This window comes from Salvelinus fontinalis, chromosome 8, assembly GCF_029448725.1.
Source record: "Salvelinus fontinalis isolate EN_2023a chromosome 8, ASM2944872v1, whole genome shotgun sequence".
Taxonomy (NCBI): Eukaryota; Metazoa; Chordata; class Actinopteri; order Salmoniformes; family Salmonidae; genus Salvelinus; species Salvelinus fontinalis.
The window spans coordinates 11928720-11955154 of record NC_074672.1 but is presented as its reverse complement, the minus strand read 5'-3'; the positions used below and the strand labels follow the sequence as shown (position 1 = coordinate 11955154).

General features: G+C 43.2%; 2 protein-coding genes across 3 annotated transcripts in view; both read right to left on the bottom strand.

Moving 5' to 3' along the window:
* Positions 1–6449: 6449 nt before the first annotated feature.
* LOC129860563 (proliferation-associated protein 2G4-like) lies at positions 6450–15071 on the bottom strand. Its single transcript, XM_055931073.1, has 13 exons — positions 14858–15071; positions 13466–13594; positions 13072–13177; positions 12837–12906; positions 12458–12550; positions 12130–12193; positions 11906–11984; positions 11629–11707; positions 11262–11395; positions 10907–11001; positions 10279–10406; positions 9886–9939; positions 6450–8258 (listed from the first exon to the last, which is right to left on the bottom strand). Exons 1-13 carry the CDS (start codon positions 14943–14945, stop codon positions 8178–8180), a joined length of 1200 nt encoding a protein of 399 aa, XP_055787048.1. The 5' UTR covers positions 14946–15071; the 3' UTR covers positions 6450–8177.
* Positions 15072–17981: 2910 nt separating this feature from the next.
* Positions 17982–26435, bottom strand: part of LOC129860562 (receptor tyrosine-protein kinase erbB-3-like) — a 29393-nt gene continuing 20939 nt past the window's right edge. For both annotated transcript variants that reach the window (XM_055931071.1, XM_055931072.1), the window contains 11 exons: positions 26111–26252; positions 25593–25811; positions 25130–25315; positions 24714–24872; positions 23417–23498; positions 23165–23311; positions 22722–22819; positions 21039–21212; positions 20812–20889; positions 20073–20373; positions 17982–19942 (listed from right to left, as the gene is read on the bottom strand). In XM_055931071.1, coding sequence (XP_055787046.1) covers positions 18744–19942; positions 20073–20373; positions 20812–20889; positions 21039–21212; positions 22722–22819; positions 23165–23311; positions 23417–23498; positions 24714–24872; positions 25130–25315; positions 25593–25811; positions 26111–26252 — 2785 coding nt within the window. In that variant the 3' untranslated portion in view covers positions 17982–18743. The remainder of the gene's footprint in view (positions 19943–20072; positions 20374–20811; positions 20890–21038; positions 21213–22721; positions 22820–23164; positions 23312–23416; positions 23499–24713; positions 24873–25129; positions 25316–25592; positions 25812–26110; positions 26253–26435) is intronic.

The following is a 26435-nucleotide window of genomic DNA, read 5'->3' as shown; positions in this document are numbered from 1 at the left end:
TCCATCACTTCTGAAATCGTCATGCTGCCAGCACGCCCACAAGCGAGCCGCTCTTGGCGGCCTTAGCGGCACGCTGCAATATACCACTTGCGGAAATGTGAGAGGAAATGGAAATATGGTCAATGGCATTTGGAAGGATTGCAGAGAGTATTGCTGTTAATTGTGGGTGAATTCGAGATTTGCACGTTTGTTTGTGCCCAGACTTTTTGACTTTTCCACATTTTGTTATGTTACATTTTAGAATAAGGCTGTATTACATTGTTCCCCCTCATCAATCTACACACAATACCCCACAATGACAAAGCAAAAGCAGGTTTTAAAAATGTTAGCAAATGTAAAAAATAAAATAAATGAAATATCACATTTACTTAAGTATTCAAACCCTTTACTCTGTACTTTGTTGAAGCACCTTTGGCAGCGATTACAGCCTCAGTTCTTCTCGGGTAGGATGCTTCAAGCTTGGCACACCTGTATTTGGGTAGTTTCTCCCATTCTTCTCTGCAGATCCTCTCGAGGTCTGTCAAGTTGGCTGGGGAGTGTCGCTGCACAGCTATTTTCAGGTCTCTCCAGAGATGTTTGATCGGGTTCAAGTCCGGGCTCTGGCTGAGCCACTCAAGGACATTCAGAGACTTGTCCAAAAGCCACTTCTGCGTTGTCTTGGCTGTGTGCTTAGGGTCGTTGTCCTGTTGGAAGGTGAACCTTCGCCCCCAGTCGGAGGTCCTGAGCGCTCTGGAGCAGGTTTTCATAAAGATTCTCTCTGTACTTTTTCAGGTTTCCCTCGATCCTGACTAGTCTCCCAGTCCATGCCGCTGAAAAACATCCCCGTAGCATGATGCTGCCACCACCATGCTTCACCGTAGGGATGATGCCTGGTTTCCTCCAGACATGACACTTGGCATTCAAGAGTTATATCTTGGTTTCATCAGACCAGAGAATCTTGTTTCTCATGGTCTGAGAGTCCTTTAGGTGCCTTTTGGCAAACTCCAAGCGGGCTGTCATGTGCCTTTTACTGAGGAGTGGCTTCTGGCCCCTCTACCATAAAGGCCTGATTGGTGGAGTGCTGCGGAGATGGTTGTCCTTCTGGAAGATTCTCCCATCTCCACAGAGGAACTCTGTAGCTCTGTCAGGGTGATTAAAAAAAACAAAAGCACAGACTTTATCCACTTACCAGTCACAATAACTCTGAACTCTGATCTCCGAGTAGGAGGCCCAAACCTCCCTTTAGGACCACCGGGACCTCCGTCCTCACTCCCTTGACCACTACCACCCATAGCACCGTTGAATTTAGAGGAGGCAGAGCGAGGGTGCTCAACGCGAAGCTTGCAGTCTCCAAATCCATAACCATTCCTCCCAGACTGCATCCTCGGCATCCCTGATACATAAGGACATGTCAATTTGATTAACACATTGCATATGGGAGTCGGTCTATTTATCTATCTTAGCACATGATGAATGATGGAGGCCATTGTGTTCTTGGGTACCTTCAATGCTGCAGAAATGTTTTGATACCCTTCCCCAGATCTGTTCCTCATCACAATCCTGTTTCTGAGCTGTACAGACAATTCCTTCAACCTCATGGCTTGATTTTTGCTCTGACATGCACTGTCAACTGTGGGACCTTAAATAGACCGATGCTTACCTTTCCAAATCATGTCTAATCAATTGAATTTACCACAGGTAGGCTCCAATCAAGTTGTAGAAACATCTCAAGGATGATCAATGGAAACAGGGTGCACCTGTGCTATGAGTCTCATAGCAAAGAGTGTTTATACTTACGTAAATAAGGTATTTCATGAAAAAAAATTATAAATTTGTAAACATTCATAAACACCTGTTTTTGCTTTGTCATTATGGGGTATTGTGTGTAGATTGATTAGGAAAAATTATATTTAATACATTTTAGAATACGGCTGTAACGTAACAAAATGTGCAAAAAGTCAAGAGGTCTGAGTACTTTCCCAATGCACTGTATGCTACCAATTTGATTATGGTATCTTAACATTATGATTCTCATATATTATAGTTTATGGCTCTTTCAGTATACCTGTGGTCATGAGATTGATGATTATAGCTCACTCCTATAAAATACATAGGTCTACATGTAAAATACATAGGCCTACATGTAAAATACATAGGCCTGCATGTAAAATACATACAGTGGGGAGAACAAGTATTTGATACACAGCCAATTTTGCAGGTTTTCCTACTTAGAAAGCATGTAGAGGTCTGTCATTTTTATCATAGGTACACTTCAACTGTGAGAGACGGAATCTAAAACAAAAATCCAGAAAATCACATTGTATGATTTTTAAGTAATTAATTTGCATTTTATTGCATGACATTTGTATTTGATCAACTACCAACCAGTAAGAATTACGGCTCTCACAGACCCATTAGTTTTTCTTTAAGAAGCCCTCCTGTTCTCCACTCATTACCTGTACGCACCATTGTTTAAATTCTTTAAATGTTTAATGAACCTAAAAATTGTCAGCACCTTGATGTACAGTACTGCACCTAGAATGAAAGAGTTGGATTTGCAGTAAACAATTTCTAGTTATAAAAATGTTGAAAATATGGCTTATGTTTACCCTCACTTACATTATCTACTGGTATATTTTTTAAATAGAGAACATATAGCTCAACAATATGTAAATGATGTGTGAGTTTAGCTATTCTCTGCTTCAGACGTACAATGGCAAGGGGCACATTGATTGCACATGGCCATTAGGCCAATAATGCCATCATACCGTAGGCCCATTTCATTACATCCAAACGGCCACAGCCTTAAATGCTAGCTTATATTTCACTTAGCTATAGTATGTAGTTTGTTAGATAGCGGCGCATTAGATTAGAGTAGCTAGTTAACATTAGCTAAACATGTTTGAATACATTTACGCCTAATCAAAGCGACCAACCCTTTGAAGCAGTCAAAACGTACCATTATGCACAAGCATCCCCCCCAATATTTATTTGTAAGTCAGTGTTGCATTGCATTTAGTTTCACATGCATTCTGTCATAAAACATTTAATCAGTCTTCCTTAAATGATGAGTCTTTGCAAGAGGGTAATCAGATTAGGCCTCCACTCACAGTTCAATCACTCTGTGCAATTAGTTAGCGAAACCTGGAGCAGGTTAGTTTTAGAATTCATTGCCCAAGCTAAAAAGGTGAGCCACTTCAGTATGACTGGTTATCCCAAGTTCAAAGTTGACTTGAACCTGCTCCGTACGATACCCCTCAGGTTAGCATTACAAATCTTTGCAACTGAACTTGATTGGGCATAATGACCTCTTAACATTTTTAGACCCAGTTTCAAAACAATATTGAGTCAATTTAATTTTAAACCAAAAACTTTGAAAATAAACAAAAGCAATGGAGTAGGGATGGTTTTGTAGAAGAGTAAAGAATACAGAATGTCCCCATATCAAATCTCCCAGGCAGGTGGTTGACCAACAGTAGCAACATCTCTTCGTAGCCTCTTGTTGGCCTGTGTCTTGTTTCACACTTGAGTTCTTGGGAAATCCTTGGTCCCGTGTTGTGTCCATGAGAAAGGTCACAGACATGGTTTTGTAAGGGGGCAGTCTATTTTGACCTCTGCCTCATCTTCCGCCTCTTGCGCTTCAGCCTGCGCATACGCTTCTTTCTCCACTGAAAGAGAACAGAGGGGACAATGTTAGCGATACGGCAATACATAAGTGCCGAAACACCTGTACTCGTAATTTCAGAAGCATGGTTGCATAGTCATACACAGCAAAGTGCTATCAATACAGTACTGCTACCATGCAAACTGAAACTGAGTTTGGTTAACATGCGCTCTAGTGTAGTGGGGACATTGCAGTCATGCACACCCACCATCGACTGAAAGGGCCCGTTTGACATGTAATTATTGTACAATGCTTGGCTTCAGTAATGATACCAGAGCCATGCATTTAGAATAAATAAATTGCCTACTGTACTACACTAATTTCCTCAACTTGATCACAAAATTCAAATATATATATATATATATATACATATACACACACATTTCTATGGTTTGACAGCTGACTTTCAGTTGATTGCTAGCCACGTTGGCTAAGTGGGACTAGAGATAGGAATCTAGCAAGTGTTGATGCAGCAAAACACTAACCTCAAGTAGCTAATGTACAGTCGTGGCCAAAAGTTGAGAATGACACATTAATTTCCACAAAGTTTGCTGCTTCAGTGTCTTTAGATATTTTTGTCAAATGTTACTATGGAATACTGAAGAATAATTACAAGCATTTCATAAGTGTCAAAGGCATTTGACAATTACATGAAGTTGAAGCAAAGAGTCAATATTTGCAGTGTTGACCCTCCTTTTTCAAGACCTCTGCAATCCGCCCTGGCATGCTGTCAATTAACTTCTGGGCCACATCCTGACTGATGGCAGCCCATTCTTGCATAATCAATGCTTGGAGTTTGTCAGAATTTGTGGGTTTTTGTTTGTCCACCCGCCTCTTGAGGATTGACCACAAGTTCTCAATGGGATTAAGGTCTGGGGAGTTTCCTGGCCATGGACCCAAAATATCAATGTTTTGTTCCCCGAGCCATTTAGTTATCACTTTTGCCTTATGGCAAGGTGCACCATCATGCTGGAAAAGGCATTTGTCGTCACCAAACTGTTCCTGGATGGTTGGGAGAAGTTGTTCTCGGAGGATATGTTGGTACCATTCTTTATTCATGGCTGTGTTCTTAGACAAAATTGTGAGTGAGCCCACTCCCTTGGCTGAGAAGCAACCCCACACATGAATGGTCTCAGGATGCTTTACTGTTGGCGTGACACAGGACTGATGGTAGCGCTCACCTTCTCTTCTCCGGACAAACTTTTTTCCAGATGCCCCAAACAATTGGAAAGGGGATTCATCAGAGAAAATGACTTTACCCCAGTCCTCAGCAGTCCAATCCCTGTACCGTTTGCAGAATATCAGTCTGTCCCTTATGTTTTTCCTGGAGAGAAGTGGCTTCTTTGCTGCCCTTGACACCAGGCCATCCTCCAAAAGTCTTCGCCTCACTGTGCGTGCAGATGCACTCACACCTGCCTGCCTCCATTCCTGAGCAAGTGCTGTACTGGTGGTGCCCCGATCCTGCAGTTGAATCAACTTTAGGAGACGGTCCTGGCGCTTGCTGGACTTTCTTGGGCGCCCTGAAGCCTTCTTTACAACAATTGAACCGCTCTCCTTGAAGTTCTTGATGATCCGATAAATGGTTGACTCAGGTGCAATCTTCCTGGCAGCAATATCCTTGCCTGTGAAGCCCTTTTTGTGCAAAGCAATGATGACGGCACGTGTTTCCTTGCAGGTAACCATGGTTGACAGAGGAAGAACAATGATTCCAAGCACCACCCTCCTTTTGAAGCTTGCAGTCTGTTATTCGAACTCAATCAGCATGACAGTGATCTCCAGCCTTGTCCTCGTCAACACTCACACCTGTGTTAACGAGAGAATCAGTGACATGTCAGCTGGTCCTGTTGTGGCAGGGCTGAAATGCAGTGGAAATGTTTTGGGGGGATTTAGTTCATTTGCATGGCAAAGAGGGACTTTGCAATTCATCTGATCACTCTTCATAAAATTCTGGAGTATATGCAAATTGCCATCATACAAACTGAGGCAGCAGACTTCGAAAATTCATTTTTTGTCATTCAACTTTTGGCCACAACTGTAGTACTATCAACCATTTCAGTTGGCTCAGAAAGCCATGGCTAATGATTAAATTGAAAATAATTAAAATGTGGCTTAGCAGGTAGTTTCCAAATTCTGTGCAGTGTGTTATTGTGCCTACAACTAGTTAGATGGCTGAACTAGCTAGTAAGTTAGGTATTCGCTGGCTAACTCTTAGCTAGCATAGCAACAAGCGGACTACAAATTGTTTACAGGGGAAATGACTCACCTTGGCCCTCATGTTGTGGAGGGGTGTCTGTAAGGAAAGGGGAGAGAAAAGTTGATTAGTCGGATGGCTTTTAGTTAGAAAGGTTTATTTTGGATTCATATTTGACGTTAAACAACTCTTGAAATTCAGTTCTGTGTACCTCTACAAGATGGCACCGTCTCCAAGAAGACCGTGACTGTTGTTCGATTGGTTATTTATACACTGAGATTACGTCATCATTGTTGGATGCTCATGAACTCTGGGAAATGCAGCCAATGATTTTTCAACGAGTTTTTCGTTTAGTATAACTAACCCCTGTATACTGCTTCTATCTATGATGCATCTTTCATCAATAATATATATGGTTTTGAACTGTGCTAAGACTTGGATCAATCAAAATAATTTTTGTATACAATTACAAAATGTCTGTTTTACTATTGAGTGAGGAGTTATATGTTATGCTGTGTAGAAAGCCATGTAATTACATGTACAGTATTTATTCTGTACATTATTTTAGATGGGGGAGGTTCATAAGACAATATTGAGACAAACAACACATCCACATATTTTGTTTTAAAGTTTATTTCAAACCATGAAGAAAAAACTCCCTCTTTCTAAATCCAAAAAAAGAACGACCATGTACATTTTTTAAACAGTTGTCAATACCTCTATACTGAGCGAGGCATGTATGGTTTCCACATCCAGTGCAGGGGTCAGCAGTCATAACTGTCGAGTTAGTTTATCAAGGAATGGCCATATTTCAAAAGGTTTATCTGATTATAGTGGGATGATCTTGGATCTTATTCACAGAATGAGGCATTTACTTTTCAGTCAAGTATGCAAAATATTGACGCTGAGATGGGTTATAATTCTGACATGACAATTTCATAGCCCTTCCTAAATGCCTAATTTTACTGCGAGAACTTCCCCTATTACTTCCCAAATAAGGACTTAAGAATTACATCCACACACATGTACAATGCAAGAGATGATACATTTCTTTCATGAGAACAAATTTAGAAAGTCATCAACCTAGTAAAGAAACATTTCCACAAGGATGGATCTCTCCCTCGAATATCCTATTCAGAATGAAAAGCCCAACAAGAACTAGTGGTGCAGCAGTTGGTCAGTTGCCCCACCCAAACTCAATATTATGGGGTTGCTATTTGATGCCGGCATTGTAATGGTTCTAGTCTAGATTATTCAAAAAAATAGCCTCTGAAACTGGGATTTTTTTTACAATAGAAAGTATCAAGTATTAAACCACTATGGAAACTGATGTAAACACTGATTCATTTAGGTGGAATTCATTGAGCGCTGTGGCAGTACCAGTGAAGTATGAAATTAATTATGCCGTCCTACACAGAACAAATAATTTAATGGGAACACCTGAACCCTCCATTACTGGGTATGAGAATTTTAAATGTCTCTGTGTGCAGTGGGTATGAGAATTTCAAATGTCTGTGTGTGGTGAGAGCAAGACCCTTAACGACTCCCTGTTCTAAAATTCCATTGACTATATGTCCACAGTAACGGACTTGACAGTTATGTCACAAACTGTTACTGGAGGTAAGATAGCTAGGTATGCCGCTAGGAAGTTTGCTTATCCACTGTAAATAACAGTTTGTGTGACAATGTAGTCAGTTTACATTTGTAGTCATGGCGGTTTATAACAGCGTTAAGTAGGCTTATGGAGGGTTTAAGTTATTACCCATTTAATTCCCTAATAGGACACACCGACATCCATTTCAGAGACTTAACTTCTTGCTTATGACCTCAAACAAGGTTTTCCTTTACACAATTATCATTGGCACAATGCAGTGCAGTCATCTCAAACCCTCCACTGTCGTGCTTTGCCTTCATACATCGTTATAGAATTACAGTTCAAGGCTCAATGACTGGATGGTATAAACTTGTCTCCCACAGAATCTACTCCGGAAAATGCCCTTGTTCTACTCAATATCCCTCTCTTTCAGCGTCATCGCACCGAACGTGCTTACTATTCTGGGGAGAACCCTGCTGTCTCAAGGACATTGATATTGAAAAGGGATGTGACAGTTGAGTGGGGATGTGACAGGAATTTGAATTTTGGCGTGAGCAGCACCATCACCCGGTACAGTCTGACATCGTTTACATTTGGAGGTTATCACAGAAGGCTAGGCCACGCCACAAGGCAGGCATGTCAAGACAGGAGGGTAGGATGGAGGGATTATTGACGTCTGTTCTTTGGGTTGGTCAGTTGTCTGTCAGTATTCTTGGAGACGAAGACAGGGTTGGGGGGGGTGGAAGGTTTTATTTCGCAGCGTCAGTCTCCTCGACCTTCGCTGGCGCTGAATGTCCCGGTGCCGTTTCAGTTTCCACGGTCTTTGAAGCCTTTTGACAAAAATAAGTTGCTTGGGAATTGAGGCAAGACTCATAAAATGTAGTTGTCACATTAACATGTATTTTTATTTAAAGCATGAAGTACCATTGGGGTCTTTCCCAAGGGAGACCTGGATGTATATACAGTGCCTTCGGAAAGTATTCAGACCCCTTGACTTTTCCCACATTCTGTTACGTTACAGCCTTATGCTAAAATGGATTAAATCAGCAGTCTACACACAATACCCCATAATGACAAAGCGAAAACAGTTTAGAAATGTTTGCAAATGTATTAAAAACATAAATAACTTATTTACATAAGTATTCAAACCCTTTGCCATGAGTCTCAAAATTGTTTCTACAACTTGGGAGTCCACCTGTGATAAATTAAATTGATTGGACATGATTCGTAAAAGGCACACACACCTGTCTATATAAGGTCCCACAGTTGACAGTGCATGTCAGAGCAAAAACCAAGCCATGAGGTTGAAGGAATTGTCCGTAGAGCTCCGAGACAGGATTGTGTCGAGGCAGAGTTCTGAGGAAGGGTACTAAAAATGTTACGCAGCATTGAAGGTCCCCAAGAACACAGTGGCCTCAATCCTTCTTAAATGGAATTTTGGAACCACCAAGACTGTTCCTAGAGCTGGCCGCCCAGCCAAACTGAGCAATCGGGGGAGAAGGGCCTTGGACAGGGAGATGATCAAGAACCATTGGTCACTGACAGAGCTCCTTTGTGGACATGGTATAAACTTCCAGAAGGACAACCATCTCTGCAGCACTCCATCAATCAGGCCTTTAAGGTAGAGTGGCAAGACAGAAACCACTTGGAGTTTGCCAAAAGGCACCTAAAAACTTTCAGACCATGAGAAACAAGATTCTCTGGTCTGATGAAACCAAGATTGAACTCTTTGGCCTGATTGCCAAGTGCCACGTCTGGAGGAAACCTGGCACCATTCCTACAGTGAAGCGTGGTGGTGGCAGCATCATTCTGTGGGGATGTTTTTCAGCAGCAGAGACTGGGAGACTAGTCAGGATCGAGGGAAAGATGAACGGAGCAAAGTACAAAGAGAGATCCTTGATGAAAATCTTCTCCATAGTGCTCAGGACCGCAGACTGGGGCGAAGGTTCACCTTCCAACAGCACAACGACCCTAAGCACACAGCTTCGGGACAAGTCTCTGAATGTCCTTGAATGGCTCAGCCAGAAACCAGACATGAACCCGATCGAACATCTCTGGAGACCTGGAAATAGCTGTGCAGCGATGCTCCCCATCCAACCTGACAGCTTGAGGATCTGCAGAGAGGAATGGGAGAAACTCCCCAAATACAGGTGTGCCAAGCTTGTAGTGTCATACTCAAGAAGACTCGAGGCTGTAATTACTGACAAAGGTGCTTCAACAAAGTACTGAGTAAAGGGTCTGAATACTTACATAAATGTGATGTCATTTTTAAACCTCTTTTTGCTTTGTTATTATGAGGTATTGTGTGTAGATTGAGGGGGGGGGGGGGAACAATTGAAACCATTTTAGAATAAGGCTGTAACGTAACAAAATGTGTAAAAAGTCAAGGGGTCTGAATACTTTCCGAAGGCACTGTACATGTGTTTACATCACAGTACGGTGTACCGTGTAGCCTACCTTCTTTTTCTTCTTCTTCTGTGTCTTGCGACTCGCTGAGCTTTGGAGCAAGGCCTAAAAAAACAAAAAAAGGGTAGGTTTTTGAGAGAAAAAAACAAGGCAACCATCTCAGCTTAGTGAAAATACCAAGTCAGCTAACAACATGCCACATTAGATTAATTAGCCCCATTCTACAAAACCTGAGCATAAACAAGAGGCTGACGTTGCTCAGCGTAAAATGACGCTCTGGTTCCATTTTCAAGAACACGGCACCAGCTCACGCCCAAGAACACTTGAGAAAGTGGCCCGTGCTCTGTTCGTTGGCAAAAAGCTGCTAAAAACCTGTTTTCATGAAGCCCCAGTGTAGCTCCCCAGAGCAGTAGGCCATCGTTCCAACACAGCTGGTTGTTTTACCTTGAGATCTGCGTCCTCTACCTCGTGTTCAGACTTGTACAGCTCCTGCTCGTACAGCTCTGTGGTGATACGTAGGGGTCCGTTGGCCATCAACAGCACGGTGAACTTGAACTGGGCCACAAACTCACCTAGACAGACGAAAGGAGTCAGTAAACATAGGATGATATGTACCCGGAGCGCCAAGTCTAGGTCCAAGAGGCTTCTAAACAGCTTCTACCCAAGTCATAGGACTACCGAACACCTAGTCAAAATGGCTACACAGACTATATGCATTGCACCCCCCCCTCTTTTACACCGCTGCTACTCTCTGTTGTTATCATCTATGCAGTCACTTTAATAACTCTACATACATGTACATATTACCTCAACTAAACTAGGGGCTCGTAAGTAAGCATTTCACCTGTTGTATTCGGCGCATGTGACACAAAATTTGATTCGATTTTGACTAGGTAACTATTTTTGTACTGTAGTGCTTAAGTGGCACACTGCTTTGAACGAATAGATTGCAAAGAATGACATTTTATTTGCATGTCAATTCACCTTTAGCGAGCCATCACGGGATTACTTGATTACAAATTTCACACAAAGTTAATTCATAGCCTCTGACTGGTGATATCGTTTAACTCGCCTTCTTTCTCGTGCAGAACGTTGAAGGGCTGCAGCAGTTCATGTTTGGCACACTCCACCACACCTAGCCTTGCCTTACCCTCATCCTCAAACGCCCTGAGAAAAAAAGAGGATTATCAAAAAGAAAAGGGATACAAAAAAAACATTCGATTACAAAAAGGGAATCAGTTGGAGGAAACCCAATAGCCTAAATCGAATTGAATGTAATCAGTTGGGTTAAATGACAGCGACAGGTTGTGGTCAATTTCTTAAATAAATTCATTTCAATCGTCTTAGTCAATAGAAACTAATTTGCCCACCAAATTTCTCATTGAACCTGTTCTGACTAAAAGGACGCGGTGCGTCTCATGTGTCACCTGAGAGTGAAAGGCATGGCATCGAAGCGTCTCTCCACCTCGCTGAAGAAACTCCTGGATGTCTTCATCTTCAGGCCATACTGCTTGTCTGGGTCCCTCTTGTAAATGGTGGTCCTCTGGCCTGCATCCTTCGCCTGGAGTAGAAGACATGGGAAGTTAGCGCAATGAAAGGAGGGGGTTTCTACAGCACATTCAAAGTGACGACAGGAGTTGGACAGTAGAGTCATCCAACGCATAGGAAAAAAAAGGTAATGTATCCGTGCTGTTTTGCTGCTCCTGAAGGTGATCCTTTCATAGATTTGAGACCAACCAGCAGGGGAATTGAGCACAACTTGCCTAGAGCGTCGAGTGAATGTTTGTCCCTCACCTTGCCTTCTCCAGTGCTGATGAGCACATCCACGGCGTACACCTCATGTACCTCGAACTCAGCCTTCTCGTGGTCCTTCCTACAGATAGAGAGAGAGAGCAACAAGGCCATTAATAATTCAACCTTATTTTTCCCCTAAGAGCAACTACTATTAGTAATTCATCGGGTGCTTCAGACACAACAAAGACACGAGACACATAGCTTTGAGATATGCGTCGGGTAAGTAATACTAAACGAGCCAGAGATCTAAAACAAACAGATCATGTCTTCAATTCACCTCTGCTGGTCCGTGGGGTTCTGAATGATGGTTTTCTCTCCGTCAATAACGTGCTGCTTCAACTGATGGGACAGCATGCCTGAGGAGAGTGTTACACTGGATTAAAAACACGGTATGCGATTTGGCAAGCTACCTGTACAAGATGTAAGGGATTGAATGTACTGTGTATGAATATGGCAGTGAGGCGCCAACTAGGTTTAAATGGCAAGCGGTGACTCACTCACCCTCTATGGCTGAGCATTTGAATGACTTGGCGATCTTGTTCCAGGCCTCTGTGACCTGTGAGTTCTGAACGAGAGAGATAAACATCCTAAAATGTTAAAACAGCTATGAATCCAATGATGGAAATACTGTACAGTCAATGATACCAACTTGATTTGTTTGTTAAGCTTTTCTTTCCAAACTGAGTCACTGTGTCCCTGACTAGCCTGTTCCCAGATCTGTTTGTGCTATACAGCCAACTCAAACCATAGGAGTTGGCGATAAAGCACAACCAGATCCGGGACCAGTCTCGGACTGTCCACACAGTAAAGCGCTAACGCAGCACCTCACCTGGTTTCCAGGCTTGACCAGCCTGAGGGCAGCCTCAGCACACAGGTGTGCTGCTTTGATCACGTCCGCCTTACGCCCCGTTAACGGAGCGTCCTGATGAACAAAAGAGAAAAACAGGACGTGAAGGTGAAGCAACGACGCAGCTGATTTACACAGGAGGTAAGACAACCATCTACTGTTATGTGGATGCATTTCACTGCACTGCAGGGTGGCCTCCGCCAATCCTCTTCCTAACGCTACATGACTGTTGCATTACGCGTATAAAAAAAAATCTGATGTGCTGCGCGTCCGTCTCTGTTAATATCCGTATGCTGGCATTTCTGCATGACATCTGCACTATCGCTAACGTCAACGCAAACAACGATTGAAGTACTACTACCTTGGTCACTCCCACCACAAAGCTGTGAGCCAGGTTTGAGATGAAGCCGTCCACGTGCACCCCCAGGTCACTGCACAACACAAGAGTAGGCACAGTGACTCAAGACCATCAGACTGGCCCGTGCATTGACATGGGAAGGGGTAGTCTCCCAACAGTTGAATAGGGCCAGCAATACAGAAAAGGCACAGATACATCCATTAACAGTTCCATACAGTGTTCAATACAACATTCCTACATTTTGACGAGGTCCCCGTCCTTCAGTACGATCTCAGGGTCACTCTTCAGTGGAGAGAAGTGGCACACGCAGTTGTTGACAGACACGCTGGTTGGGAAAGCAATGCCTGGGGGAGGCAATAAAGTACAGACATTTAATTACATTGAATAATGTCAGCAAGTCATTTTCCATGCACTGTCTGCACAACAAGGGAATATCAAGTGTCTCCTCTCTCCTCACGTCCCTCTGACGTTTTGAGGAGGCAAGGAGAAAGGATGAGTAAGCGAGGATAAGACTTGAGATTAAACATTTCTACAGTCAAAAAGTAAACTACAAAACTCTAGAAAAGCTACTTGACGTCACTCAGTCATGACAACGGGAATTATTTAATTAACCAATGAGATGAGGTCCATACCTTTTTTCAGGTCCTTCTCCTTCCTGAAGACCTTTCCAGTTTCAGCCATGATGAAGGTATCTCCCTTCGCACAGAGGCTGACAACTGTCTCACCAGCCTTGGCTGCCTCCACCACAGCCTTCAGGGCCTCTGGATAGGAAAGAACACGAGGACAGAAGAGGTTAAGTGAGTAAGCTTCAAGTATTTCGTATTAGGATCAGAGAAGGTGACTGATGGAGACCTTGATAAGGCAAGGCCGTGGATATTCACACTTGTAAATCTGCTTGTCGAATATCAGTTCACTGTTATTCTGTTAGTAGTCTACACCGGTTGTTATGAAGCATTCCATGAGGCAAAGACATGATTCTTGTCATTGAAGCAAAGTACACGAAGATCATCAGGATTTACATAAATTCCAAGGAACACACATCCAGGTCTTTAATGTTGATGCACGGGGAGTAAATCATAGCTATAGGTGGGTGCACAGGGAGTAACGTCATTGCATAGCTGCTAGCTATAGTTGTGTTAGTGTTGCAGGTCAGAGGTAATGCATTGCCACTGAACTGACAGATGCTGATGGTAGTTGTGCCGACGTATAACGGTGCGAAATTGGTAGCTTAGTTAGCGTTGCGCGATGACGTCACTCGCTCTGAGATCTCGAAGTCGTTGCTCTTGCTCTGAAAGGGCCGCAGCTTTTGTGGCGCGATAGGTAACGATGCTTTATGGGTGACTTGTAGATTGTGTGCTGAGGGTCCCTAGTTCAAGCCCAGGTTGGGAGGGACGGACGCAAGACTGTTACATATACAATGAAAACCATAGGTTTATTGAGAAAACGATTCACTTGCTGCAGGTGACAGTACAGGATGCAAGATATGAGGGCTGGGAAAAAAACGACCTCTTTGCGTTTAACAGCTGTGCTACGTAGCTAGCTTAGCTACATGAGCTAGTAGAAATAACTCTGCCAATTAACTGACTAAACTTTTCAAATTGTAACTAGGTAGATGTAACTGGATCATAACTTATTCAGAAGGCAGTTTGTCGACCAGTTAGTTTTATCAGCAGTGACAACTTCCCAGGCAGTGCATTGAATCTTAGCTAGTTAGCTCACTAGCAGCATGTCAGTTAGCCACCATCATTTAGCCACTTTAGCTAACTAGCAGTTACATAAGTGCATGTATAGACTAACTTTAGTATTAGCTAGCAATAATATGCTAATTCGTGGCTACGATTTCTCCACGACACGGGCAAAATGCTAACCCTGACGAGTCATTGATTTATCGCTAGCTAGCAACACAGCACATGGCTGCATTGTGATAGATGAATACGCTAGCTAGTCAGCTCTGCTACAATCAGTGGACTCGGTCACGTTTAAACTCAATCGTCTACTAAATCAACATGTTCATATTCACTTACGGTTGGCAATCTCGGCACCCATTTTGTACTTGGTGACGACCAAATCATCGGCGATGGTCTGCTCTTGTGGATCGTCGTCTCCAGACATATTTTCGGTAGCTCTTTCTCACTCAAAGTAACTTTTTTTCGCGGGTTTCAGCGACAGACTCGACCACGCTGCCTGGTCTGCTCTCTCCTCCGCAGTTGTAGCCCAGGCCCAAAACGCCTGAGACCCCTCCTACTAGCTGACAACGTCCCACGCAATGCGTGCACGCTGAGCACCGAATTGAATAACATTTCTATCAGTAAATGTTGGCCTTATTCAGTAGTCATTAGATTTAGGCCTGGTACCATTCTTCAGTATTATATTATCTGCATATCTACATTATGACTAATCAAAAATAGTGTATGCAAATCTCGACTTGCTTTTCTCTCTCTGTCAATGTTCAATTCAATTGAAGGGCTTTATTGGCATGATAAACGTATGTTTACATTGCCAAAGCAAGTGAAACAGATAATTAACAAATTGAAAAAAACAATCAAAAAATTTCAGTAAACATTACTCTCACAAAAGTTCAAAATGTCATAGTATGTTTATAAACAGTGTTGTAATGATGTGCAAGTAGTTAAAGTACAAAAAGGAAAATAAATAAACATGAATATGGGTTGTATTTACAATGGTGTTTGTGCTTCACTGGTTGCCCTTTTCTTGTGGCAACAGGTCACAAATATTGCTGATGTGATGGCACACTGGTATTTCACCCAATAGATATGGGAGTTTATCAAAATTGTATTTGTTTTCGAATTCTTTGTGGGTCTGTGTAATCTGAGGGAAATATGTGTATCTATTATGGTCATACATTTGGCAGGAGGTTAGGAAGTGCACAGTGGTCAGGTATTCTGCCACTGTGTACTCTGTGTCAATTAATTATTATGATTTGGTTGGGTCTAATTGTTTTGCTGTCCTGGGGCTCTGTGGGGTGTGTTTATGAACAGAGCCCCAGGATCAGCTAGCATAGGGGGCTCTTCTCCAGGTAAATTTTCTATAGGTGATGGCTTAGTTGATGGCTTAGTATGGAAGGTTTGCGAATCGCTTTAGGTGGCTTTAGAATTTAACGGCTCTTTTCTAGATTTTGATAATTAGCGTGTATCGGCCTATTTCGGGCTGTGCATGCATTATTTGGTGTTTTACGTTGTACACAGGATATTTTTGCAGAATTCTGCATGCAGAGTCTCAATTTGGTGTTTGTCCCATTTTGTGAATTCTTGGCTGGTGAGCGGACCCCAGACCTCACAACCATAGAGGGAAATGTGTTCTATAACTGATTCAAGTATTTTTTTGCCAGATCCTAATTGGTATGTCAAATTTTATGTTCCTTTTGATGGCATAGAAGACCCTTCTTGCCTTGTCTCTCAGATAGTTCACAGCTTTGTGGAAGTTACCTGTGGCGCTGATGCTTAAGCCGAGGTGTGTACAGTTTTTTGGTGTGCTCTAGGGCAATGGTGTCTAAATGGAGTTTGTATTCATGGTCCTGGCAACTAGACCTTTTTTGGAACACCATTATTTTTGTCTTACTGAGATTTACTGTCAGTGCCCAGGTCTGGCTGAATCTGTGCAGAAGATCTAGATGCTGCTATAGGCCCTCTTTGGTTGGGGACAGAAGCACCAGATCATCAGCAAACAGTAGATATTTGACTTCAGATTATAGTAGGGTGAGACCGGGTGCTGCAGTCTGTTCTAGTGCCCTCGCCAATTCGTTGATATATATGTTGAAGAGGGTGGGGCTTAAGCTGCATCCCTATCTCACCTCCCGGCCCTGTGGAAAGACATGTGTGTGTTTTTTGCCAATTTTAACCGCACACTTGTTGTTTGTGTACATGGATTTTATAATGTTGTATATTTTTCCCCCAACACCACTTTCCATCAATTTGCCCTCATGCCAAATGGAGTTGAAAGTTTTTTTTTAAATCAACAAAGCATGAGAAGACTTTGCCTTTGTTTTGGTTTGTTTGTTTGTTTGTCAATTAGGGTGTGCAGGGTGAATATGTGGTCTGTCGTACGCTAATTTGACATTTGAAAAGCCAATTTGACATTTTCTCAGTCCCTTGTTTTCACTGATGAAATGTACAAGTCTGCTGTTAATGAAGATGCAGAGGATTTTACCAAGGTTGCTGTTGACGCATATTCCACGGAAGTTATTGGGGTCAAATTTGTCTTCACTTTGTGCATTAGGGTGATGAGTCCTTGGTTCCAAATATTGGGGTATACGCTGAGGAGGATGTTAAAGAGTTTAAGTATAGCCAATTGGAATTTGTGGTCTGTATATTTTATCATTTCATTTAGCATACCATCAACCCCACAGGCGTTTTTGGGTTGGAGGGTTTGTATTTTGTCCTGTAGATCATTCAATGTATTTGGAGAATCCAGTGGGTTCTGGTAGTCTTTTAATAGTTGATTTTAAGATTTGTACTTGATCATGTATATGTTTTTGCTGTTTGTTCTTTGTTATAGAGCCAAAAATATTGGAGCAGTGGTTTTTCCATACATCTTCGTTTTGGATAGATAACTCTTCGTGTTGTTGTTTGTTTTCCAATTTTCCCAGACGTGGTTAGATTCTATGGATTCTTCAATTACATTAAGCTGATTTCTGACGTGATGTTCCTTCTTTTTCCGTAGTGCATGTCTGTATTATTTTAGTGATTCACCATAGTGAAGGTGTAGACTCAGGTTTTCTGGGTCTCTGTGTTTTTGGGGTGGACAGGTTTCTCAATTTCTTTCTTAGGTTTTTCATTCTTCATCAAACTATTTGTCATTTTAATTAATTTTCTTAGGTTGTCTGCTTGAAATGTTTAGATTTGATAGGGAAGTTAAGAGCTCAAATATACTGTTTAGGTTTTCTACTGCTAAGTTTACACCATCACTATTACAGTGAAACATTTTGTCCAGGAAATTGTCTAGAAGCGATTGAATTTGTTGTTACCCAATTGTTTTTTGTTAGATTTTCCACACTACTTTCATTCCATCTATAGCATTTCTTAATATTATTCAATTCCTTTGGCTTTGATGCCTCATGATTGAGCATAGCTCTGTTCAATTACAGACACACACACATACACACACACAATCAAATGCAAAACTCAAAAATGTTGTAAAACAATTATATGTATCAGTATTAATTTTTCATGACAGCAATTCACATTATATTACATGAAAACGTATACATTTTTTGACAAAACAGTGCTCGTCTCCAATCACTTGCAATAACATAGCCAATACATGACTGAAATTCATTCATAAATGTTCATCAAGAATACTTCATTTCACATAGCAAACTATAAGCTACAAATGTACATTACATGGCAGACCTCACCCATGGAACCTCGAGGTTCCACGTAGGTAAACATTGGCTTCACCAGGAAGTGGAACAAGTTGAAGTGCAAACACAAGAATTTGATCCAGCATTAGTGTGTGTACGTTGGCCGCTTATTTCTGCTTTATGTATACATGCAATGTCTGTCTATGTACATTTTGTATGCTATGTCTATATATTTCTCCCTGTACTATTTGCCTTTGACTTATTGACAGTTTAGGCTCTCCTTTGACGTTGAGCTGCCTACTTGGTTACATTTCTGAGACCGTGATGTCACTATAAACGGATAGATAACATCAACGCTGCATAGGACATTTCTTTGCGTATGTTTCTTTGGTTCATGAGGTTTGGATGGATGATGTAAACCAACTGAGAATACATACACAACATTACAAAAAAAAACTTCAACCAGTAATGTAGCGCTAAAAGAACACTACATTAGCGGTTGAGCTGCACCAGAGCCTGATACATGATTATATCAAATATATTTGTCTGTGCTTGCATCATCACGGTTGTTGTTTTCTCAGTCCACATCATTATGTGCGCACAGCATCTGCCTTGAGGAACAGTCTGCTGTGCCAGTAGTCAGGGTTGTCAAACGATGTGTTGCTGCTCGGCTCTACCACTCCCCCACCGGAGCACACTTTGATGTACCCCTCCACCCCCGGCCCGGCACACCTGGTGCTCGTACCCCCCTCCACCTCAGCTGTGGTGGCCCTCCCCTTCCCTAGGACTGGGAGGTTCTGGTACTCTGCCTCCTGGTGGTCCACTCGCTGGGAGCCCCTGGAGTCCCCTCCAAAGGCATCCATCTCTTCATACTCCTCCACCTGGCTCTCTACCATAGCTGTGGAGCCATCTGGCCTTGGGTTAGGGCTGGGGCTGAAGCTGGGTTTTGGGCTGAGGCTGGGCTTGGGGCTAAGAGTGGGCTTGGGGAGGAGGCTGGGCTTGGGGCTGAGGCTGGGCTTGGGGCTAAGAGTGGGTTTGGAACGGAGGCTGGGCTTGGGGCTGGGCCCCACCTCTCGGAGGAGTCTGGGTTGTTTATTAGTATACTGGTAAACATCATCCTCCTCTCCAGCTTCCTCATCCTTCCTTTCTTCCTCCTCTAGGTCTTGACTCTTTCCTCCTTCTCTCTCTCGTTCTTCTGTCACTGTCCTCAAGTCAGCTGCTCGGCTCTCACGCCTCTCCCAGATGGGTCTCTTTGTGTCTGTGGTGTTCACGGTGCTGCAGATGTCCATGTATTCATACTCCACTACTGGCCCCTGCTCTGGCCTCCCCTGACCCTGAGAGGTCCCTCGGTTGCCAAACAAAGCAGCTCCACTATCAGGCCTCTCAGACAGCGGCTGCAGCTCCTCTCCCTCTACTGATACAACTACAGCCACAGAACTGTCAGTGACTTCTGCTGGCCTCTGGCTTCCCCTCAGAGCAGCTGCAGTGCTTGGAGAGTCCCCTTGCATCACTGAGTCCCCCTCTAGTGGTGAGGGTGCTGTATTGTAGGTAGGGGAGGGCAGAGGAGAAGTTTTACACCATAGGACAGTTGAAGGCCCTTCTATCTGTACAGAGGTGACTCTGGGGGAGCGGGGCAGAGGGGACGGTTGTTTGGTCATCAGCTCATAGTCCTCGGTGGGGTCTGAGATGGTTGCCAATGGTGACAGTGGATTCTTAAAGCTCCTAGAGCCCCTGAGAGATGCGCTACCTGGGTGAGAAGTTCTGGAGGCTGGGCAAGACAGGAGAGAATCTACCATGGAAAGGAGAAAACAGATATTAGAGAATAGAACTTAGAATCACTCCTTCAAAACAGATTTAAAAAAATATCACATCCATTTGCTGTGTAGCCGTCACATCCAGGGGTCACCTCTCCCTCTCACCTCTCTCAGGAGTGCCCGACACTCCAGGCAGTACATATCCATAGTGGTCCTCCTCCTCCTCCTCCTCCTTCTCAGGCCTGTAGGAGGGTGACTTTGAGACTGCAGATTGGCTCCTATGCACCATGGTGGTGGAGGTGTGGTGGGTACTACTGCCACTACTGTCCCTGCCAGCCCTGAGCTGCTGCCTGCGCAGGCTGCCACTCAGTGACACTCCCTCTGCCAGCTCATTGTCCAGGCCACTGCCCTCTGACCCCTCCGACAGCGTCCGAGCTGAGTTCAGACGAGACCGCTGGGAGAACAGCTGTAAACAGTTCACACAATGGAAAGTGTTTGAGGAAAACAAAATCATCATCATCATCATCATCAACAACAAGAGAAGTAGCAGCAACATCATCAACCTTACTATCTTCATAAATATCACCACCAAATGGGACTGGCAGTGGGATAGAGATGAACCCAAAATATATTTTTAATGTGTCTGGACTTCCTAGAGCAGTTATTGCCTTTTGGCAATGTTTAGCCATAATACTGATTTAAACAAAGTTATTTGGCAAAGGGGAGTCACACTACTCATTGCTCGCAACTAAATATGTCTGACTGTATTATAAGGCCAAAACCTCTTGTACTGAAGATGTGAGGTGTTATTGCCAGTGGTGTCTGGCTTTTTGAAGGTAGGAAATGACGGTGCTAATATCAAGATCTCCTTAGCTGTGATGTGTGATGAGTTGTGGTGTCTCACCTGACAGGGCTTATCTCCAGGGCCGGGGGTCATGGGTAGGTACCCTACTGGTCCAGCCTGAGAGGTCGCACTGGAACTCTGAGAGGTCAAAGAGAGAGAGAGAGAGTGGTAAGGTTCCCACTGTCATTTTTTGACTAGAAATTTGCGTGCGTAACTCAATAGATGTCAATGAGTGATTAGTGCCAAAATTTGAGTTATGTGTGCAGAATACTGTAAGTAAGATTTACCCTATATGAGCTTATCCTCAAGCGAGACAGAGTCCTGGATGGGGACAAGGTGAGAGGAGGAGTAGCCAAACCGTCCTCCAATCCCTCTTCATCCTGGTCCTCCAGGCCCGCTTCCAAATTGGCAAGCGCTGATCCCCGTTGGTGGGATTCTTCTGGCCCCGCCTCTCCTCTGTCCTATAGGCAAAGCGTCATTAATAAGGGCCATGTTCGAGACGATCAAAACCGTAAATTGTGAAAGAAAATATATAATTGGTAAATTGTGACTGACTGACTGATCTAAAAATAATAATGAATAGTTATTTATGACGAAAGGTTCTTTGTAGATCAGTCAATCGGCAGCCGCCTGCACTGTCGGCTGCAATGTCAAACAAGCCCAATGACTTCTGTCAATGGGCCACTCAGGGACTTGGAATACGCTATGAAAGTGACGAGGCATTACGTCATACTTCCGGGGTCAGTCCCCTAATCAAAAATGCGGTCATTTAAGATAAAGTGGAGGCCAGAATTATTGGATCTCTTGCCAAAATAAATAATACAGATACTGAGCTACAGGTAACTGCCAAAATAATGAAAATACCTGAGTAAATGACGAATATAAAGTATATTGAAAGTAGGTGCTTCCACACAGGTGTGGTTCCTGAGTTAATTAAGCTATAAACACCCCATCATGCTTAGGGTCATGTATAAAAATACTAGGCAGGCCATTATTTTGGCTACCATGGCTATGCCCCCATAGGATGACAATGCCACCATCCACAGGGCACGAGTGGTCATGAGCATGAAAACGATGTAAACCATTGAACACTTATGGGAGATTATGGAGTGGCAGCGATTCCTGAGACATCGTTTACCACCACCATAAAAAAAACACCAAATGAAGGAATGTCTCATGGAAGAATAGTGTCACATCCCTACAATAGAGTTCCAGACCCTTGCAGAGTCTATGCCACGGTGCATTGAAGCTGATCTGACTCGTGGTGCCCCAATGCCCTTTTAAAGACACTTAATGTTGGTGTTTCCTTTATTTACCTGTATAATGTATTTTATACTAATAGAATTGCTCAGAGAAAGACATTTTGTTTAACAAGTAAAAATAAATAAATCATAATAATTATTGGATCCCATGTTTTCAATACACCAGTACCCTCCCTTTTGCGAGGATAAAGACACTGAGCCTTTTTCTAAAATGTTTTATGAGATTACAGAACATATTGGGAGAGATCTTAGACCATCCCTCCATACAGCATCTTCCCAGATCCTTGACATCCTTCGTCTGTGCTCATGGACCACAGATTTTCAATGGGTTTCAAGTCCAAAGACTGAGATGGCCATTGCAAAATGTTGATTTTGTGTTCAATGAACCATTTCTTAGTGGAATTTGATGTCTGCTATGGGTTATTGCCTTGCTGAAAGAACCACTTGTGGATCTTCCGAGTTCCATAGGCAGCAGCCCCATAGAGATGATATGATGACTTAAAACCAATGTAATATACACTACAACTTAAATATTTTATTAAAGTAATATGAATAAATTATGGTTAATAAGTGGTAAGCAGTAATGGGAAGTTACTACCATCATGGGACTTTTATTAATTGTTTTATTCTGCATTGTTACAGCATTTAAGCATCGCTTCCATAGCGTATAGACAGGAAAGTAAAATAGCACTGTAATCTTTTCATTACCTTGATGACAAGGTAGCGAGGCGGGTCTCTTGCCATGCGAATAAAGTCATTGGCCAGTTCTTTGAAGGTTGGTCGAATATTCTCGTCAATCATCCAGCCTGGTAATAGAAAACAATAAGACTTTTAACGTCCAAGGTTGCTGGGGTGCAGTGGCTGGCACCATGCATATACTGTAAGAGTATGAGATTGTTTGTGTGTGTCAAAGAGCACCGAGTGAGAGGTATGTTATGTGTTAGTCACCCAATGGAAAAGGAGAACACATGTCATTTTAATAACAGCATTTCAACTATTAATGTTCTGACGGGGATCGTTTGTGGGCAAAACCGTAACCATAAAGTTAGGAGAATTTCAAAAGTGTGCTGGTATTTTTCCTCGTATCCCATGGCATTTGTGTCGGTCGTTGGATGTGCATAGTGTGTACATTACTTTGTACGGTTACTCACACTTAACCATGACCATGTACACGTCTATGGTGCAGATGTGGGGCTGGGACAGGCGCTCTCCCTTCTCCAGCAGGCTGGGCACGTCCTGTGGCTGCATGGAGGCGTAGGGCTCTGCCCCGAATGACATCATCTCCCACACTGTCACTCCTGGAGACGGGAGAGGTGATGCATAATGATGACAGGCGGACGGACACAGACATACTGTACACACACAAACAAACATGTTATAAAATGACGATCGTGCTGTCTTACCGTAACTCCAGACATCACTCTGATGAGTGTATCTTCGGAACAGGATACTCTCCAGGGCCATCCATTTTATGTTTATGGGAGTCTGGAAGTAACATAAACCACGTTTCCATACCATATAAAAAGAAATCACGACAGCTGTGATGGAATCAGGACGTTTCGATACAATTTTATAAAGACAGACAGATTATTTGTTGGTTCTACATGGTGAGATCTTTCTGTGTTGGTAAAATGTATGATGCGAGAAATGAGGAAATGCCTTTATGTGCAAATATTGATATAATAACCATCATATCGAAGTAAACTTAGAGTCATGCGATGATATGGTGTGTGGTCCTCCCACTTCGACTCGGGAATCCATGCAGTTTATTAGGCTACAGATGAAATAAATAAATGAGGATGAATAATTTATGATGATCTTCACAGGGAGGTCAAAGTGCACGGTGATCCTCATGCTTCTTTCCAATAAATATCGAGGGTTTTATTTTGGTGACATGATGATCGATGCTTGACTGCCGTTTGACCCCCCAAAATAGTTTCACTCTTATTCGTAATAATCTCATCAGGTAGACCACCCTACCTGCAGTGCATCTGCAAACTGTTGGCTAGAACCCACGTACCAAGACCAGAATAGGCGCATTTCTATTCAACGCAACAGGTTTTGTGACAAAACTATCAGTTAGAGTTTAAAATCCGATAGTAAACACATTGTACTTCAGATTTTTACTTGGTATATGAAAACCTAAGCAAAAAAGTACATTTAGTGTGTATTACATCATCACGCACTGATTTTCTTCCCGCAACAAGTCCATTTGGTGGAAACAGACCAGATTCTTTATAGAATATTCGCATGAACATCTGTCGCCAATTGTATGGAAACCTAGCTATAGAAACAGAAAGGGAATTATAACGACCGACGCCGGGGATGAGAAGCAGGTACGGGCATCAAACATTTAATCAGGAATAGGCATAAAACAAGACGGGAACAGTGTCAGCACACGGGTATATAAGGACATAAGACAATCGATGCAGAAGCAGAGAAGAGAGACAGATATAGGGAAGGTGGTGACAGAAGTTATTGAGTCCAATAATCGCTGAGGGGGGGGGGGGGCAGGTGTGCGTAATGATTGTGGCAAGAGTGCGCAATGCTGGGGAGCCTGGCGGGGAAGAGCAGGTGTGACAGGAAGCTCATTCTGTCTGTTATATTGGACAACCACATGTGAAATATTATATCTTGATAGATGAATTACGGAGAATGGAGCAGCGAATTCAGGATTCACGAGTCCTGAATCCTGATTACCTTGTTACTGTCACTGTAGACATATTTCTTGTCATCGGGATAGAGCAAGTCAGCCACGCCATAGTCAGAAATCTGGACGAAGTAATCACTTTTCAGCATCACGTTCCTAGCAGCCAGATTCCTGTGCACCATACAGTGCTCCTCTAGGTAGTACATGCCCTGAAGAAAAGACACACAAAGATTTCATCATAGAGGCCTGATAATAACAGTCAAAAACAAAGACTAGAGACTCAATAATAGAAACATAACGTTTTTTTCTCTCTGCTGTACCATAGTAAGAAAAAACGTTTTGGTTCCAGGTAGAAGGTTTTCACCAAAGGGTTTTTAAAGGGGTTTGTTACGGGTTCTTTGAGGTGAACAGGACCTGGAACCAAAAAGGGTTCTACTGTTTATTGATCGTGACCCTGTGACCTTACCTTAGCTATCTGCACACACCAGTTGAGCAGTCTCTGCGGGTCCAGGCTGTCTTTGTGTTGCCTGATGTGCTCCAGTAAGGACCCCTGGCTGCTGAGCTGGGTGACCAGCTGGAGACTGGCACCTGGGCAGACACCTAAGAGCCTGACGATGTAGGGGTGGTCCAGACTGCCCATGGACAACATGTGCTGCACGGGAGCACACACAAGAGTGAGAGAGGGAATCAGACAGTGCCACAAGACTGTGTAAGCTCACTGAGCTAAAGCCCAGGCATTTGCTACGGGGAGCTAACGCTAACGCTAATTTAGGTCTCAGGCAAGGTTACTCTTCAATAAAAACCCACCTCAGTTACACAAACATATCTGGTGACAATAAGATTTGATTTGATAAGGGATTCTAGTGTATTCCGTCTAGAGGTTAGTATAGTTATTCAGTGTCGGTGTGTTAAGAGCGTGTGGTTCTTACATCAGTGATCTCGGTGAAGGTCTGTCTGCCTGTGCGGTCCTGGATGGTCTTTATGGCTACAGGAATCTTCACTGAGTCTCCCTCAGGGATCCACAGGCCTTTGTGTACGGTGCCAAACACTCCAGAGCCCAGGACTTTGACCTTTTTCAGCTCTGGGGCCCTCAGGATCCGGGCATGAACCTTGGCTCCCTTCTCTCCTGGCCCCAGCGGCTCAAAACTCTGGCAACACACACACACACACACACACACACACACACACACACACACACACACACACACACACACACACACACACACACACACACACACACACACACACACACACACACATACATAAATACACAGAGACACAATTACATTAGGACACACACACACACTAGTTCACATTACATGAATGCACAAGTGCATTGGATACAATGGGTCTATACTAGACTTCCTGACACTGTACATCCAATATTTCCCTCAGCTCTGCAGAAATGACTGTCATTTAAGTTGCTGTAGTTCCCTAAGAAGTTCACCTCTCCACTTTCCAGGTACCTCCTCATGGCTCTCTTCCTGTGGATGGCCAGGCCACGGTGGTACAGCATGCCCAACACAAACAATGCCAGGCAGACTATGAGGGCAGCCGGCACTCCCAACGCTATCCCTGTGATCTGAGGGCTACAGGAGAAAAATTGGGATTTATTTCTTTATCGTCATTTTTTTGCACTGGCTCTATGCACACTCACTAGACTCTACTCACACATAATACACCGACACTCCAACACACCGACACACACACACACCGACACACACACACACACACACACAAACACATGCATATTGACGCCACACACACACACA

Coding starts and splice junctions, on each gene's coding strand:
- LOC129860563 (XM_055931073.1), bottom strand. CDS start 14,945: ATGTCTGGAGACGACGATCCACAAGAGCAGACCATCGCCGATGATTTG. Junction 11,396..11,628: donor TCAGCACTGGAGAAGGCAAG/GTGAGGGACAAA, acceptor CTTCTACTCCAG/GCGAAGGATGCAGGCCAGAG. Junction 10,407..10,906: donor CGTTCTGCACGAGAAAGAAG/GCGAGTTAAACG, acceptor TCGTCTGTCTAG/GTGAGTTTGTGGCCCAGTTC.